The sequence below is a fragment of the Budorcas taxicolor genome, chromosome 7 (genome assembly GCF_023091745.1).
Source record: "Budorcas taxicolor isolate Tak-1 chromosome 7, Takin1.1, whole genome shotgun sequence".
In the NCBI taxonomy this organism is placed as follows: Eukaryota; Metazoa; Chordata; class Mammalia; order Artiodactyla; family Bovidae; genus Budorcas; species Budorcas taxicolor.
Genome location: NC_068916.1, coordinates 18,647,946 through 18,663,190, shown reverse-complemented (window position 1 = coordinate 18,663,190; position 15,245 = coordinate 18,647,946). Strand labels below are relative to the sequence as shown.

Below are 15,245 nucleotides of genomic sequence, written 5' to 3'. Positions count from 1 at the left end.
AAAGCATACGAGTATTTGCTACAGCTCAACTTGATATTCTGTGCTTTATATGGAAACCTGAGGTGGTTTGAGATTGTTGGAGAAGCAGTGGGTGAAAGTGGTGCTTATTAGATCATTAGGTTTGAGTACCAGCACAGATAGACACACACACAGACTTTCCAGGCTTTGAAATCATTGCAGTGATATAAATGGTTTTGAACAGGTACATTGCAAGTGCTACTAATAGTCCTCTGCACTGGGTGTCTCCTGAGTCAAATCTGCATGGGGCAGGACAGTTAGTGCACTAACTGTCCCATAGACTTGCCAACCCTTGTGACCATGAGCAGTTCCCAGAAGGGATCTGACATCCACTTCATTGATCCCCTCCTGTAAGGAGACCTGAGCTTTCTCTTTGGGGGACTCAGGTATATTGGATAAGAGAATGGAGCTTTTCAGTCACATTCCACATCATCCCTCCAGGCACTCTCACCTCTAGTAGCAGAGAATGGACTCTATGGATAAAGTTAGTTCTCATTCTTTGAAGTGATGGGGCAGTTGGACTGTTGAGGGTTTAGTTTACCAGCTTCCACAGAAGTCATCCATTAAGGAGGGGGAATGTATGCCCTCCTTTCTTGCTTCCCGCCCCCCCACCCCCACCCCAGGCGAGATGATGTTTACTGGCCGGAAGCTAAGCGGGCAGCCCTGGATGAGCGCTACCACTCTGACTTCAACCGTCAGGACCGCTTCCACGACTTTGACCACAGGGACCGGGGCCGCTACCCTGACCACTCCGTTGACAGGTCAGACAGTCACCCTGCCCAGTTAATTCATGGGGTTTTTGTGGGGGTTTTTTTTTGCCCTGGTTCATTCTGTTCTGTGTGTGTGTGTGGACCATTTTTAAAGTCTTGAATTTGTTATAATGGTGTATCATCTGTTTTATGTTTTGGTTTTATTGCTCCATGGCATGTGGGATCTTAGCTCCTCAACCAGAGATGGAACCCCCATCCTCTTCATTGAAAGGCTAAGTTTTAACCACTGGAGCACAGGGACATTCCCTGTCCTGTTTCTGTTGGTTTTTTGTTTTTGTTTTTGTTTTTGTCATTGTTCATTCATAATGAAGATCTCAAGTGGCGCTTCTAGGTGTCCAGACCAGTTGAACCAGTCAGTGTGTGTGTGAATTACCTGAGTTCAATTCAGGAAATGTTTTCCATTTAGGGATCTGTCCAACCTATGTTCCTCCTCATGATTTCATTTGAATTGCCTTTTTCAGGAGAGAAGGTTCAAGGTCAATCATGGGAGAAAGAGAAGGACAGGTAAGTCAGAAGCTGTGATTTTAGCCAGTTTTCCCTGTATAGTTGATTCTCTTTTTGTGACATGCCTGCTTCCTCCTCCACCCAAGTTAGAGTGATAAGGAGTAAGGGAGTGTGGCACCTGCAGCCTGTGTGGAACAACAGTGTGAATGAATAGCTTGTACTTTGTGCTGGCCCAGAATTCAAGCAGGTATTCTGAAGCCTCGTATAGCCTTGACCTTGAGGTTCTATACGTCTTTGTGACTGGATGGGTACTAATGTGCTGGAGAGCTTTGCGTGAGCCTGGCAGGGTCTGTTGGAACGTTCCGTGAGACCCATGGTACTGGCCAGATGTGACGCCTCGTGTGGGCTCCAGGTGCACCTGGAGTGTCAGTGGTTGCCCATACATTTTTTCTTCAGCAGCTTTAACTCATTAGAAAACAAGTGCAGTTTTTCCTCTTTTTTTTCTCTCAACATTTAGCTAGAGAAACTTTCCAGAGAGCCTTGACTTTTAGTGGGTTCCTTGGAGAATGGAAAAGATGAGGGAAGATGTGGTCAAGGTGTTACTCAGCAGACAGAGTCGCCACCCTGGGGGTTGGTGGTGTCTGTGACCACAGCATCTTGATATACTGTCCACCTCCCTCCGAGCCTGAGAACGTGGCTGAGAGTGGCCAAACTCCTGAGGCCTTTCTGCCGCCTCAGGAGCAGTTCATGACCCTCTCCCGATTCCTGTTTCTCTCCTCCCAGAGGTACATCTCACACAGCTAAATGTGCCCCTGGTGTCTTGGGTTTTCTGTGGTGGACACATTGAGCAGCATCGTGGTGGTTACATGTCCCACTCTGGGATCCAGAGCAGGGTCCCATCCTGGTGCTCCCACTCCTCCTGAGCCTGTTTCTCCAGCTGTGTAAGGAAGCAGGGGGTGTTAAATAAGATGGCTTGCGTGTGTCTATCCAGTCCTGCCATGCTGCTCTTGAACATGGATGGCTTCTGTCATCTGATTAAGACAGTGCCCTCCTGAAATCAAAAGGCTGTTGATCCCTGGTAACTCCATGATTATATTCTGCATGCAGGCACCTGGCACATTATGATCATTTCCTGCTGTGGGTCAGCCACTTGACCCCTCCACCCTTTGGTCCATGGGTGCCTGAACCTCTGCCTTCTGGTTAGGGAGCACCTAATTCAGTCTTGGGCTCCATAAGCACTTCTGCCCAGGATGTGAGCAGATTTCCTGGGTGCGGCTGTGTTGTGCCTCTAGACCCCATGCAGTGTGTACAGTGCCTATTGGCACTGTCTCAGACCTACAGGGGCTTCTGTCTGAGTCATCATCCTTGTTATTATTAACTTGTTGCCCAGAGGCCGTGGGATCCAGGGTTGTACTAAAATCTTTCATCTTGGCCCTTTCACATGCAGCATTACCCTGAACGCCACGGAGGACCAGAGCGCCATGGCCGTGACTCCCGTGATGGCTGGGGCGGCTATGGCTCCGACAAGAGGATGAGCGAGGGACGGGGGCTCCCTCCTCCACCCAGGTTTGTGACCCATGTCCCATGATGCCCACCAGGGCCTCACATTGATGTATCCAGCTGAGGACTCCTGGTCTTGGGGATAAGCTGAGTGCAGGCTCTGCAGCCCAGGCTGTTTCCAGTCTCTCTGGACAGCCTTGGACCAAGTGCCAGTTCCATTCCCTGCAGCCCTCCATTGCTCAGAGGGCTGGGATCACAAAATGCCAAACCCACCTTCCCAAACCCAGTGTCGTTGCTGTCCTGGAAGGCCAAGATGGGGGCAATCCAAATCAGAGGTGTCTTTCTCCAAGGGGCAGACGAGAGTGGGGGGACCACGGCCGCAGGATAGAGGAGGACCGTGCGTGGCAGGGCGCTGCTGACGGAGGCCTGATGGACAGGGACCACAGGAGGTGGCAAGGTGAGGGCCGGTTCTCAGCAGTTGCAGCGTCTGTGCAGAAGCACCAGGCAGCTAGAGGCACCCCTGCTCCTGAGGGTGGGAGAGGCACTCTGTTTTTCCCACCACTCGGCCTTGCTCTTTGTGCACTGGGTGGGTGGGTGGGTGGGTCTGGGGGCTCCTGAGTGGGTGGGAGGGGTGCTGTGGGTGCCATAGCGCCTCTCTCTCTGCATCGACTTAGTGAGGCCCATGGGTGTGTGTGACCCATGTGCTCACATATCCAGCAGAGGGACTGGGTCTTAAGACGGACTGGAGCCCTGAGCCTGAGCCCTGTGTGCTCAGCTCCGTGTCCGATGCTCCAGGGCACTGTGTGAGGAGGGTTTCTTGTTTTGCAGGTGGTGAGAGGAGTATGTCTGGTCACATGATGAACCGGGGAGGCATGTCCGGGTAAGGACTGTCATCATTGGTCTCGTTTTTGCCTGTAGGCTCTGGCGGGTGTCACTGCTGCTCACAGGGTGTACCTCTGACCCTTGGTGGTGCCACCCCGGAGGGAAGAAAGCCCCAAAGAGACTGGGCACAGGGCAGAGCCCACTGAGGGAAAACAAACACAATCTGCCTTTGTTCCAGGCGCGGCAGCTTTGCCCCTGGGGGGGCCTCTCGGGGCCACGTGATCCCGCGAGGTGGCTTTGGGAGCAGACCCACCGATGCCCACTTCACTCGCCGCTACTAAGTGCTTGGGCTCCTGTGTTACGTGTCACGTGGCAACAAGAATATGTTCTGTTAAGAGTTCCCTTAAACTGTGTACAATAATTTTTTTTTAATCTCCTGCCATATTGTAGCTCAATACAATGTGAAATTGTTTTTGTTTTTGTTTTTTTGGTTTTTTGTAATAAATGTGTTTCTGTTCCAGTACCCTTTATTTAAAGTATTGTGTCTTTTTTTACCTAAAATGAAACTACACTCATTGATGTTAAGCCACAGCTCTTCCTTCAGGGAAGGAGGATGGAAGGGGGCAGCTTTCAGGGACTGTTGGATTATCCAGAAGCACTTGGCCAGCAGCACGCCCAACATGAGCCCAGGCCCGGAGTTCAGAGGACTGTCTGGGTTGTGCATCTCAGCCATCCCTCTCTCTAATGTTGGTTCCCATTGCCCACATTCTGCCTCCATATATGAGATGCTTGCCTCAGGTGGGTTTTGTGTGGTAAAAATACACATGAAATTTATTATTTTAACTACTTAAGGGTATAATTCAGTGGCATTGTATATATTTTCTGTGTCATACATCTGTTCCCATTGTCCATTCTAGAACTTCCTCTTCCCAAACTACAACTCTGTCCCCATCAAGCACTTACTCCCCAGCACCTTGGCTCCCACCACCTACATTTTGTCTCTGAAATCTGACTCCTCTAGTGAGATTGTGTCCTACTGTGAACGACAGACGACCACGTGTTCTGTGACAGGAGCAGAAGGGCTCTTGGACACCAGGTGATAAAGTAGGCCTGGGCAGGTGGGCAGAGCCCAAGTGGAAGCGGAGTTGTCAGGATGGAGGAGTGGGAGGGGTCTCACTCCACACAAGGTACACGTGTGTTCAGGGATCAAAGGTTGCCTGGACTCCAGGGGTGGCCAGCTTTACTGCAGAAGGCCGTGTGTAATGGGGCAGTGCCACCTCCCTAGGTCAACTATGTGCCTTGTCTCCAGGGGCCCTGGGTCTGTGGATGGGGCTGGGGCCACCCGACTCCACTTTCCTAGGTGAATAGTGGTCAGAAGCCACTGCTTCTTTGCTCCATCTCTCACACTCATAGGGTCTGGCCTGGCCCTCTCTGGAGGTTAAGATGTACCAACAACCGAGGCTGACTAGGCCCGTGCCCCCAGGCCCACAGTCAAGGGAAGACAGACCCGGGACAGGCCTTTTCACCTGTTGGCTGAATACACTCCACCAGGCCAGGCACATCCCTGTCATAATTCTCCATATTGACTGGGCACGAGGGACCTGGCAGGCAAGAGTCAGTTAAGAAGCTTCACACAAGAGAGCACCTGCAGTCACCCAGGCAGGTCCTGTTACTGGAAGTGTCCTTACAAGGGAAACGGAGGCAGAGGGGCAAGATGGGGACATGAGAGAGGAAGACAACCCTGCTGGCTGTGAGGGTGGGGTAAGGGGCAGTGGCCTCTAGCAGTTGGAAAAGAGAAAACAGATCCCAGGCCCCACAGTGTGCCGAAGGAAGCGTTATATACCTTCCACGCTGGCCTTCCAGCCACATAGGGCAGTTGTGTCCCCTGAAGACAGATGGCAACATCAGAAGACATCGGTGGGTAAGGCACCACTGGTATTTTGGGGGTTGGAGGCAGGGACACTGCTGGACACCATGCCTGGGGTGACCCCAACAAAGATTCATCCCTCCTGGATGTCAGTGATGCCGAGCTAAGGAAACGTGCCCCGAGGTGGTGGGCCCTGTGATGGGGCACTGAGGAGCACTGGAGGAAGAGGGCAGGGGAGGCTTCCTGGAGAAGGCGTCTAAGCCAGGGGCAGATGAACAGGAGTCAGCCAGGAGAAAAGACAGCTCAGTGAGGGGCCACACAACAGAGGAAAGGCAGCTGTGTTCTGGGAACTGAGGGCTTCCGGTGTGTCCTGGGACAGAGGGGAGGTGGGGCCCCTCTGAGGAGTCTTACAGGGGTTGGGGAGCCACAGTTGCGTAAGCAAGGTCCATAATGTCATCAGACATGATCTATGGGGAGCAGATGGAGGGGGTGGTCCCAGAGGTGGGGCCAGCAGGGAGCTGGTCACTGGCAACAAATACATGTCAAAGGAGAGGAATCTGGGTCTGACGACGAGGGCACAGAGAGGTCAAGAGCAGCCCCAGTCTCCAGGCTGTCAGATCATGACCAGGGTGGCACAGGTCATGTAGGGCTCCCCTTTCCCAAGCGCACAGCCCTCCCCACCCATTCCTGGCTGAATGCATGGACAGACGTGCAGGTGCAGTTTCCTATGCTCAGGTAAGCCTAGGAGACACCCTGGCCTCTCATCTCTGCCTCCCTCATCTGTAACCCTGCTCTCCCCTCCTGGCTCACAGTCCTGAGTGAGCTCCATCCCCTAGAGTGACATGAACCCAAGAACTCTTGGGGACAGACAATCCTGCGCCAGCTCAGGGCGCCAGTTGTTACCCAGGCCTGCTCCCTGCTCCCAGGGTGGCTTCGCAGGCCGGCGGCTGGCTCCCACCCACATCCACCTCCTACCTTGTCAGGGGCAGAGCTCTTCTCTTGCTGCCACCGTGGTGGGATGACTTCTGTGGCTGGGTGCTGGGGACCTCACAGGGAGCATCTCAAGGGACCATCCCCAGAGATCCAGCTGGGTCGAAAGACATGTGGGTCACCAGGCAGCTGACCCAGAGTAGGCATGAGGTGTCAGAGAAGGCTTCCCAGGGGAGCAGCAACCCTCAGGTCGTGGGGAGAGGGGTGAATGAGAGTGGGCACGGGGTGAGGGCAAGGACTTGACTAGACATGGATCAGGGAGCTGAGCAGGGAGGAGAACCAGCAGCTGTGGGCACTGCCAGCCGTGTGGATCAGCCCTTGCCCCCAGACTGCCCCACCCTGTGCTCAGCCCTCCAAAACCCAAGGAGACCCCAGACCCAGATGGGCCCTCAGCATGTTCTGAACCCTGAGCCCAAGGGCTATGGTCTGTTCCCACTCCCCATACCAGGTCGAGGGCCCACTGGTGGGCAGGGTCCAGGTAACAAAGGAGTAGACCTTGGCCTTCGATCAAGGTCAGGCCCCCAGGAGCCAAAAGCCCATTTCCCGGGGGTCCAGCACATGGATTGAGAAACACTTCCAAGTCCTTTATTGGGCCAGCAAGGCCAGGAGCTGCCCAGTTGGGTCCCAGTCTGGTGTTTGTGGCGCCCCTGCCCCTGTTCCCGCCTGGGGCAGACAGCTTCTCTGACAGGCTACTTGGTTCGCTCCTTCAGGTATTCCCAGCCCTCCTTGGAGTACTCCCAGGCCTTGGAGGGGGCCACGGACAGGGCTGACATCATGGTGATGATGCCTGTGGGGAGGAAGAGCCAGGCACTTTGAGCGGAGACTTTTAGAGGTACCTCTACCAGCTGTCAGTTCCACACAGGGAAACAGATGGAGGTCACAAATTGCTCCCCACTCCCTGGAATCTCCACCCCCTTGTCTCTTTTAGTTCTTGGGGAGGGGGTTTGTACAAAGAGCAGGAAAGCTAGTGATGAAAAGGAACGGCCAGGAAGGGATATGGGAGGTATCTGGGGCCCCTCCCCTGCCTGCAGATGGACCAGCGCCTACCTGAATTCCAAGAGTCGCGGATGTGAAAGTTAAACTTTGGAGGGGCTGGGAGCTGGGGAGAGAAGGGGAGAAGGGGCTGGTGAAAGGAAGACCTGGCCGGCCCAGCCTCCCTCACAGGCCAGGAGAGCAGCATCCGGTGCCGAGGATGCCAAGCAGGGCTGAAGGACCCAGGATTAAAGGCCATCACAAAGCTGTCACCCCTGCTCCCTCCCAGGCACAGCCTCTCAATACCAGCTCAGGGTACCTGCGGTAACTTCAGGCCTGTCTGCTCGCACACATACTGGCTGAACTGGTACACGGCATTGGGGACCACCTCCTCGGCTTTCTGAAGGACCGCCTGACTCTTGTCACTGGACCCCAGCAGCTCCTGGTCATACACCAGGTAGACAGCACCCCCAGCCACACTGCCCTTGATGAGGAACCTGCAGGCAGAGAAAGGAACCACAGTAGCTCAACAGACACTGCTGGCCACCTCCCAGGTCTAGGCCTGCAAGGGTGGGGGTGGGCTGGACTCCTAGGGGAAGGGTGCCCACAGTCCAAAGAGGGACACACCTGAAGCCAGGCAGCTAATGGGGGAAGCGCGGGGCATCTTGGGAGCCCAGAGGCGGGCCTGACACACAGCACTTAATTTAGAGCGTGCAGGAATATTCAGCGCCATTTAACTGGTACACTGAAGCATGGAGAGGGACGGTGTCACTCGAGATCCTGCAGAGGCCAGGGAAGTTAAGGCTTAAGACGTCTGACCATCTTCTACCTCCCAGTTCCCGTGGAATGCTCCGAGAGGAACTCGCGGGAAGTTTCTAAGTGTCCATTTAACCTCGCAACAAATGCGTGCGGCACTCCCATATTACAGAGCCGGCAACTGAGACTCCGAGGGCTCTAGTATACCGAGTGCGAAGGCAAGGACTCTCTAGGAAGCAGGAAGTGGAGAAGCTCCACCCTGTCTGAATAGACACGGGAGACCTGACACTACGGGCAGCAAAGAGGCGATCGGGAGCAAACCAGATGTCGGGTGCCCGCAGAAGGGAACATCTTCGGGGGCTTGAGGCCCGCCCGGTGACCCCACGAACCTCATCAGCGACCAAACTCGGGGTACCATGATCGCTCGGCTCCGCGCGCAAGGACACTCGGTTTGCCCGCAGCTTCCGGTTGCGGCGCCGCAGGGGCCTCTGGGACGCGTAGTCTCTTGTCATCCGCAAAGGCTTCCGGGAGTCGGAGTCTCGGCTCCGAGAAACCAAAGATGGGCTGCGGTCCGACTGCAAAAAACCTTCTCCGCGAAGATTAGTCCTCAAGGGCCGGCCACCGCAAGGCTGTCTGGGAAAAGTAGTCGGCACTTCCCGTGGGGCGCCGGACGGTTCTTCTAGCTGCCAAGCCTCCTGGGAAATGCAGTTGGGCGAGGCACGGCCCTGGTGACGTGAGGGAAATAGAAATCGGGTGTCTTGAGTGAGGCCTGAAGGAGAGCCACACCCAGGAGATCCACCCGCGCGAGGGACTAAGGGCTCAGGCCTAGGAAGAGTGTTTGCCTGCCGGTTGTCACGGCAACACGAGGGCGGAATTGTCTGATAGGCGGGGGATTTGGTCACGTGATCCGGTCGGGTTGGGGCGTCCCTAAGGGGTGGGGTCAGGGAAAGAGCTAGGCAGGAGGCTGTTGCCTGGCAACGCCTGGAGCTGAGTTCCCCCCTACACACACACACAGTCTAGCCCCTCCCCCGAGGGGGGGGGAGTTCGGAGTCACGTGACTCAGACCCTACGCGGCGGGGCGCTGTCCGAGCCCCGGGGACACGGCCATGAAGTGAGGGTGGAGGGGCGCGCGCGTGGCTCCTAAGCCCGGACCCCGGCCCCTCTGAACGTTGGGAGAAACAAACCTGAGTGAGTGAATGCGCGGTTGGGAACGTGCAAATGGGTCGCACGCCCCCTTTGTCTAGAGGAGAAACTGAGGCCCAGCGATGTCAGGAGGCCAGTGGGTTCTGCGAGGATCTGGGTTCTCCCTTTTTCTTCCCCATCACAACCTAGCTATTTCATCCACCCATTCATCCATTCACCCCGCCCCCCGCCCTCCCACCCAGCTTGCCAGGTAACCCCTGCAGGGCTGCTGTGATCAGGGCCTGGTTGAGGAGAGGGTTGAGCTGAGGGGCTTCAAGGCTTTCCCTGGAAGTGGGGAGAGGTGGGAGAGCGTTCTTTGCTGAGGGGATGCTGGCATAACTGGGTTAAGGCGAGGAGTTCACTTCTCTGAGGATTGATAGATTTATGGATGGGAAGTGGAGGAGTTGAGGATGGACAAGGAGGCAGGGGCCAGACCTGCTGGGTCTCCATTCGGGGAAGTGGTGAACCCTGGAAGAGTTTGAAGCAGCAAGACACATGCCACATTTTTTGGACACAGATCCCTATGCTCTGTAATCTTTGCCCCATGCAGTTCAGAGGATAGAAACCCCAAGATGGAACAGGCCTGGGCCCTTTTCAGGGGAAACCCATGACCACCTGAACTTTAACTAGCTGGCTTTTCTCTCTTATGCCTTCTACTGAGATACAAGTAAATCGACTCCCACAGCTGAAGTCACATCTTAACCCTGATGACATGGACACCTCCGTATCCAAGCCAGTCCTGAGTGTCCACTTCCTTCTGGGTGTCTCCAGATAGAGTTGTCTTTCTGGGCTCCCCCACTTCTCATCTCCCAAATTCCTCATATCACTCTGGATCAGTCTGTCTATTGAGCACCTGCTACAAGTCTGGCGGTTTGGGGCACTGAAGATCCAAAAGTGAGCAAAACAGGGACTTCCCTGGTAATCTAGGGGTTAAGACTCTGCACTTCCACTGCAGGGGGCTTGGATTCTATCCCTGGTCGGGGAGCTAAGATCCCACATGCGGCATGACACGTGGCCAAAACATTAAAAAAAAAAAGCAAAACAGAAGCAGGTTTCCTTTTCCTTCCTGCCCTCATGGAAGTGAGTCTAAGGGGAGAGAGGGAGCCTGAACAGGTAATAAATCATCAAGATCATTTCAGGGGATGACAAGTGCTGAGAAGGAGATGAATGTTCTAGAGGTAAAGAACAGAGGAGGAACAGGAAGAGAGGTGCTGTAGAGAAGGAGGCCAGGCAAGCGCCCTCTGAGGAGGTGGTGGTTGCCACGAGACTTGAAAGAGAGAGCCACTGAGTTGTACTTGGGAAGAGCATCCTTGCAGAGGGAACAGCCGGTGCCCAGGCCCTGAGGCCGGTGACTGGCTGGTTCCTGTGATCAGTGATGAGGCTAGTGTGGCCAAGCAGAGTGAATGAGAGGGGCTGATCCAAGCAGGGTCTTTTTGGTCACCCACCTTTTGTCCTAAGTGAAACAGGCAGGGTTTTCAGCAGGTAAGAAGATTGCTGCAGTGGCTCAGGTGAGCTGGATGATGACCTGGACCAGGTTGTGGCTATGGGGACAGAGAAAAGGGGCCAGGGCCAGGGCTGGGGGCGTCATCACTTGCTATTCGAACAAAGACAGCATTGGGGAAATGGGTGTGACTGGGGTTTAACTCTGGGCCAGGCCTGTGTGGCCACCCTCTCTCCCACTGCAGACCCAGGGAGGGCCATGAAGGTGCTGCTCCTTACGGGGCTGGGAGCCCTGTTCTTTGCCTATTACTGGGATGACAGCTTTGACCCAGGTAAGTGCCTGGGTGTGGGGGAGGGAGGGGTGGTCTGGCTATCCTGTCCATCCCTCAAGCTGACCACCCCTGCTCACCGCCAGCCAGCCTCCACGGAGCCCGTGTACTACTGACCGGAGTCAGTGCCGGCATAGGGGAAGAGCTGGCGTATCACTACGCGCGTCTGGGCTCCCACCTAGTGCTCACTGCCCACACCGAAGCTCTGCTGCAGCAGGTGAGACACTCCATCTCAAGTAGGGGTGGGGGGTGGGGAACGGATTGAGTTTGAACCCTTGCAAGCATCCAGGCTTCCTGTGTGACCTTGGGCAAGTCACCTAATCTCTCTGAGCCTTAGTTTCCTTATTTGCAAGTCAGAGACAAGAAAAGTACCTTCTCCTGGGTTCTGGTGTGGGACTGAAGCAGTAAGATAGTTGTAAAGCGAGGAGTTTTCCTCACTGAAGGAGAGTAATGATAGTGAACGAAGGCTGTGCTGATAGCTTGGGTTCTCAAGGACAAAAGAAAGGTGGGTAGACATTTCTTAGCAACAGCCCAGTATTGCTTCAAGGAAATACACATCTCCTGGGGACAAACCTTCCAAAACTTCAAGAGGCCAGCAATCTCAAGATTTATTGGAAATCTCCTGAGTTTTAAATTTTGATGGTTGAACAAGCAAAAGTGTCCCCTATTCTGGCCCGTGAGCTGCCAGATTGCTATCCCAGTGTTAAAGCTTTGGGGATGATGTTAAATGGAACCCGAGGCTCACTGAAGGGGAGGGGAGGCTTCAGGCTGGGGCCCTCATGGAGCCGACAGGTGGAGGGGGACCAGCTGGGGTGGAAGGGGCCCACGGGCAGCTCTGGCCCCCCCAGGTGGTAGGGAACTGCCGGAAGCTGGGCGCTCCCAAGGTCTTCTACATCGCTGCGGACATGGCCTCCCCTGAGGTGCCCGAGCGCGTGGTGCAGTTTGCGCTGGACAAGCTGGGTGAGGGGCGGGGCCTGGAGTCTGGGACTTTGTTCTAGGCTTTAGGGGCAAGACCCAAATTGGGGCGGGGGTGTGGTAGTAACAGCCGTCTGAGGGTGGAGATTTATGGCTCCGGGGGCGTGACTAGGGGTGGAGCCTCATGGCATCCAGTGGGTGGAGCTCTGGACCCGGCCCATTGAATGAGGGTTGAAGCCTGGTTAGGGAGTAGAACGGGTGGGTTCTCTTTGGTCTTAGTTGTGGCACTACCTGGGTCAGAACTCACTGACTCCAAGCTCTGGCCGGAGCTTCGCTAGTTCAGGGGTCAGGGCTCGGGGCGGTGTCTCATAGGGCCGGGGGTTACGGAGCCTCAAGGACTAGCTCCAGGCTGACGGGCCTCTCCGGGCCAGGAGGTCTGGACTACCTGGTGCTGAACCACCTCGGCGCCGCCCCAGCAGGCACGCGGGTCCGCAGCTCCCAGTCGACACGTTGGCTCATGCAGGTACTCCGCCCCTCCGCGGTCCCTGCTCCGCCCCCTCCTGGCTCTGGCCCCGCCCTCCCACCAGACTCCGCCGTCTCCCTGTTCCCATCAGGCCCTGCCCCTCGGGGCTCCAGACCCCGCCTTTCCTGGGTCTAGGCTCCGCCCTCTTGGCCTTGGCTCAGTTCCCCGGCCGATGCTCCCACACTCTCGTTGGAACGCAGCCCCAGTCCTCAAGCCCCTACCTACCAAGGCCTTCGCCCCTTCCTCGTCTGGGCTTGGATTCCTCCTCCGCCCGGTGACTCGCAGTCGCCACCTCTAGGTGAACTTCCTAAGTTACGTGCAATTGACTTCTTCGGCGCTGCCAAGCCTGACTGACAGCAAGGGCTCCCTGGTGGTGGTGTCCTCATTGCTCGGTGCGTGTACGTGGGGCGGGGCGTGGGGAAGCAACAAGGGCTGATGCAGGCGAGCCTGGAGCGGGCAGGAAGGCTTCAGCTGCTCAGCCACTGCCCTCCTGCACCCCCAGGCCGGGTGCCCACTTCCTTCTCCAGCCCCTACTCGGCAGCCAAGTTCGCGCTGGACAGCTTTTTCAGTTCTCTCCGGCGGGAGCTGGACGTGCAGGAAGTGAACGTGGCCATTACCATGTGCGTTCTGGGTCTCCGAGACCGTGCCTCAGCCGCCGAAGGAGTCAGGTGAGGCACAGGACGCGAGGCGGGGCCAGGCTACCCTGGGAAGGGCCGTGGCCGGGCTGCTCAGCCCCAGCCGCAGTCCCCATCACACCCTCCCTTCCCCAGGGGCATCACGAGGGTCAGGGCGGCTCCACGGCCCAAGGCCGCCCTGGCCGTAATCCGCGGGGGCGCCACGCGTGCCTCTGGGGTCTTCTACCCGTGGGGCTCCCACCTGCTCTGCCTGCTCCGCAGTTGGATGCCGCACTCGAGGGCCTGGTTCGTCCGCCCGGAGCTCAACATAACGACGCCCGCTGCTGCCTGAGCCTCTGAGCTTGAGGCCCCTTCATCTTCCCAGAAGACCCTCCAGCCAGCCGTCCTGGAGCTGGGACATACACTGAAGACACTTCTGAGCAGGTGGTCAAGGGCCAAGAGAAAGTCATCAAGACACAAAAAAGTAAACCCGAGAAAAACTACCAGCACTTGAAAACAGGCAGAACTCGGAGTGTACCAGGTATCTTGTCACGAAGTCGGAAGTCAATTACCTCAGTCTTCTTAGCTGTTACTGATGATATGAGAGCTGCTTCCATTTTGCAGATGGACAAACTGAGGCTCAAAGAGGTGATGTGACTTGCCCCAGAGCCCTGGCCCCATCAAACAGGTCATACCACCACTGAGCCACCTTTAGAGCCCGCTCTATCTGTGACCTGAATCCACTGCCTCCCAGTTTCTTCTTTCCACTCAGTCAGCCTCAGAGCATCCTCCAACCCTTTCTCCAAGCAAGGGAGCCCTCGAGGCTCTCGAGTTGCTCTTGGGGTCTGAGGAGAGGGAGGAGTAAAGGAACATGTTCTAGGCTACGTCCAACCTTCCATTTGATAATAAAAATCCTTCTTCCCTTGCACATCCACTGTCAGGTTCCTTCCAGTTTGTTTGTGGCAGGAGGTGAAGAAGGATGTCTATGATATATTTATGTCAGAATGCTCAACTTCATTTCACAGGAGGAGAAGTGGAGGCTTCAAGACAGGTGGACCTCATCCAAGAAGTCAGGGATGGAAGGGAAGGGAACTGCTTGTGGGCCAAAGGCGTTATTTGCAGCACTAAGCGTGTGATTTATGTCCCAATAATGATCACCTGCATCAAGCGCTGTGCACTTGACATTTGTGACCTCATGGCATTTTCGTAACCAGAGGTCAGTGCTATCATTATTGTCATTTTATGGATGAGGAAACAGAGAGGGGAAGTTGGTGGCAGAAGCTGAGATTCCTACAACAGACTACCCCTCTTTAAGGCAATGTGTGCATCTGCACACCACTGACATTTACATTAATAAATTTAAAATGGAGACTTTCCTTAGAGTGGTAAACCAGCACTGCTTGCATAAAGAAAAAGTAACTGTAAAGATTAAAACTGTAGCATGAAAACTGTTATAAAATGCAAGCTACTGTTGGTTCTCCAAGGCGCCAAGATCAGCAGATGTTCAAAGGGGTAACCCCCGAACAGATCAGCCCCAAACTGATACTGACTCTCAGAGATAAACAGGATTGAAAGATAAAAACGAGGCAGGGGAAAGGTTTTGTTCCCACCATGCCTCCTATCTCTGCCCCTAAAATTACACCAGGCGGCGCTAGTGGCAAAGAACCCACCTGCCAGTGGAGGAGACATGAGACGCGGGTTCGATCCCTGGGAAGATCCCCTGGAAGAGGAAATGGCAACCCACTCCAGTATTCTTGCCTAGAGAATTCCATGGGCAGAGGAGCCTGGCGGGCTACAGTCCTTAGGGTCCCACAGAATCGAACACGACTGAAGCGACCTAGCACACACGCACATATCAAGTGCCACCGGGGGACTATATCACAACACTCCTTAACGCTAGTCCAGAACTTAGCTTCGTGTATCGTAAAACCAATTCCTCCGTTAGTGGAAGTTTTATTTTGTGCCAGGTGTCACTATATCTTGCTCAGTTCGGAATAGGTACTATTTTTGTCATCCTTCTATAAATGGAGAAATTCTGGTAGTGGGAGGTGGAGTTCCTGGCGCTGGGCCAGCCGGGTGGCGGCAGAGGTAGGATTCCAACTC

General features: G+C 55.2%; 3 protein-coding genes across 4 annotated transcripts in view; 2 read left to right on the top strand and 1 right to left on the bottom strand.

Moving 5' to 3' along the window:
• Nucleotides 1–4,077, top strand: part of LOC128051424 (scaffold attachment factor B1-like) — a 60,998-nt gene extending 56,921 nt beyond the window's left edge. Inside the window, exons 32-37 of the mRNA XM_052643995.1 lie at nt 642–779; nt 1,250–1,292; nt 2,680–2,798; nt 3,020–3,189; nt 3,561–3,612; nt 3,793–4,077. Of these exons, the coding sequence (XP_052499955.1) occupies nt 642–779; nt 1,250–1,292; nt 2,680–2,798; nt 3,020–3,189; nt 3,561–3,612; nt 3,793–3,895 (625 nt within the window). The 3' untranslated portion in view covers nt 3,896–4,077. The remainder of the gene's footprint in view (nt 1–641; nt 780–1,249; nt 1,293–2,679; nt 2,799–3,019; nt 3,190–3,560; nt 3,613–3,792) is intronic.
• Nucleotides 4,078–6,980: 2,903 nt separating this feature from the next.
• MICOS13 (mitochondrial contact site and cristae organizing system subunit 13) lies at nt 6,981–8,723 on the bottom strand. Its single transcript, XM_052644017.1, has 4 exons — nt 8,529–8,723; nt 7,703–7,880; nt 7,459–7,510; nt 6,981–7,198 (listed from the first exon to the last, which is right to left on the bottom strand). The coding sequence occupies exons 1-4, from the start codon at nt 8,555–8,557 to the stop codon at nt 7,101–7,103; spliced, it is 357 nt and encodes a 118-aa protein (XP_052499977.1). The 5' UTR covers nt 8,558–8,723; the 3' UTR covers nt 6,981–7,100.
• Nucleotides 8,724–9,220: 497 nt separating this feature from the next.
• HSD11B1L (hydroxysteroid 11-beta dehydrogenase 1 like) lies at nt 9,221–14,028 on the top strand. Of its 2 annotated transcripts, XM_052644011.1 has the most exons (8): nt 10,160–10,215; nt 10,976–11,093; nt 11,177–11,307; nt 11,939–12,050; nt 12,437–12,528; nt 12,827–12,920; nt 13,031–13,196; nt 13,299–14,028. In XM_052644011.1, exons 2-8 carry the CDS (start codon nt 11,021–11,023, stop codon nt 13,492–13,494), a joined length of 864 nt encoding a protein of 287 aa, XP_052499971.1. In that variant the 5' UTR covers nt 10,160–10,215; nt 10,976–11,020; the 3' UTR covers nt 13,495–14,028. The 2 variants fall into 2 exon arrangements, with proteins under 2 accessions (XP_052499972.1, XP_052499971.1); XM_052644012.1 differs by lacking the exons at nt 10,160–10,215; nt 11,939–12,050 and adding an exon at nt 9,221–9,327 and having other exon boundaries at nt 11,181–11,307.
• The last annotated feature ends 1,217 nt before the right edge of the window (nt 14,029–15,245 follow it).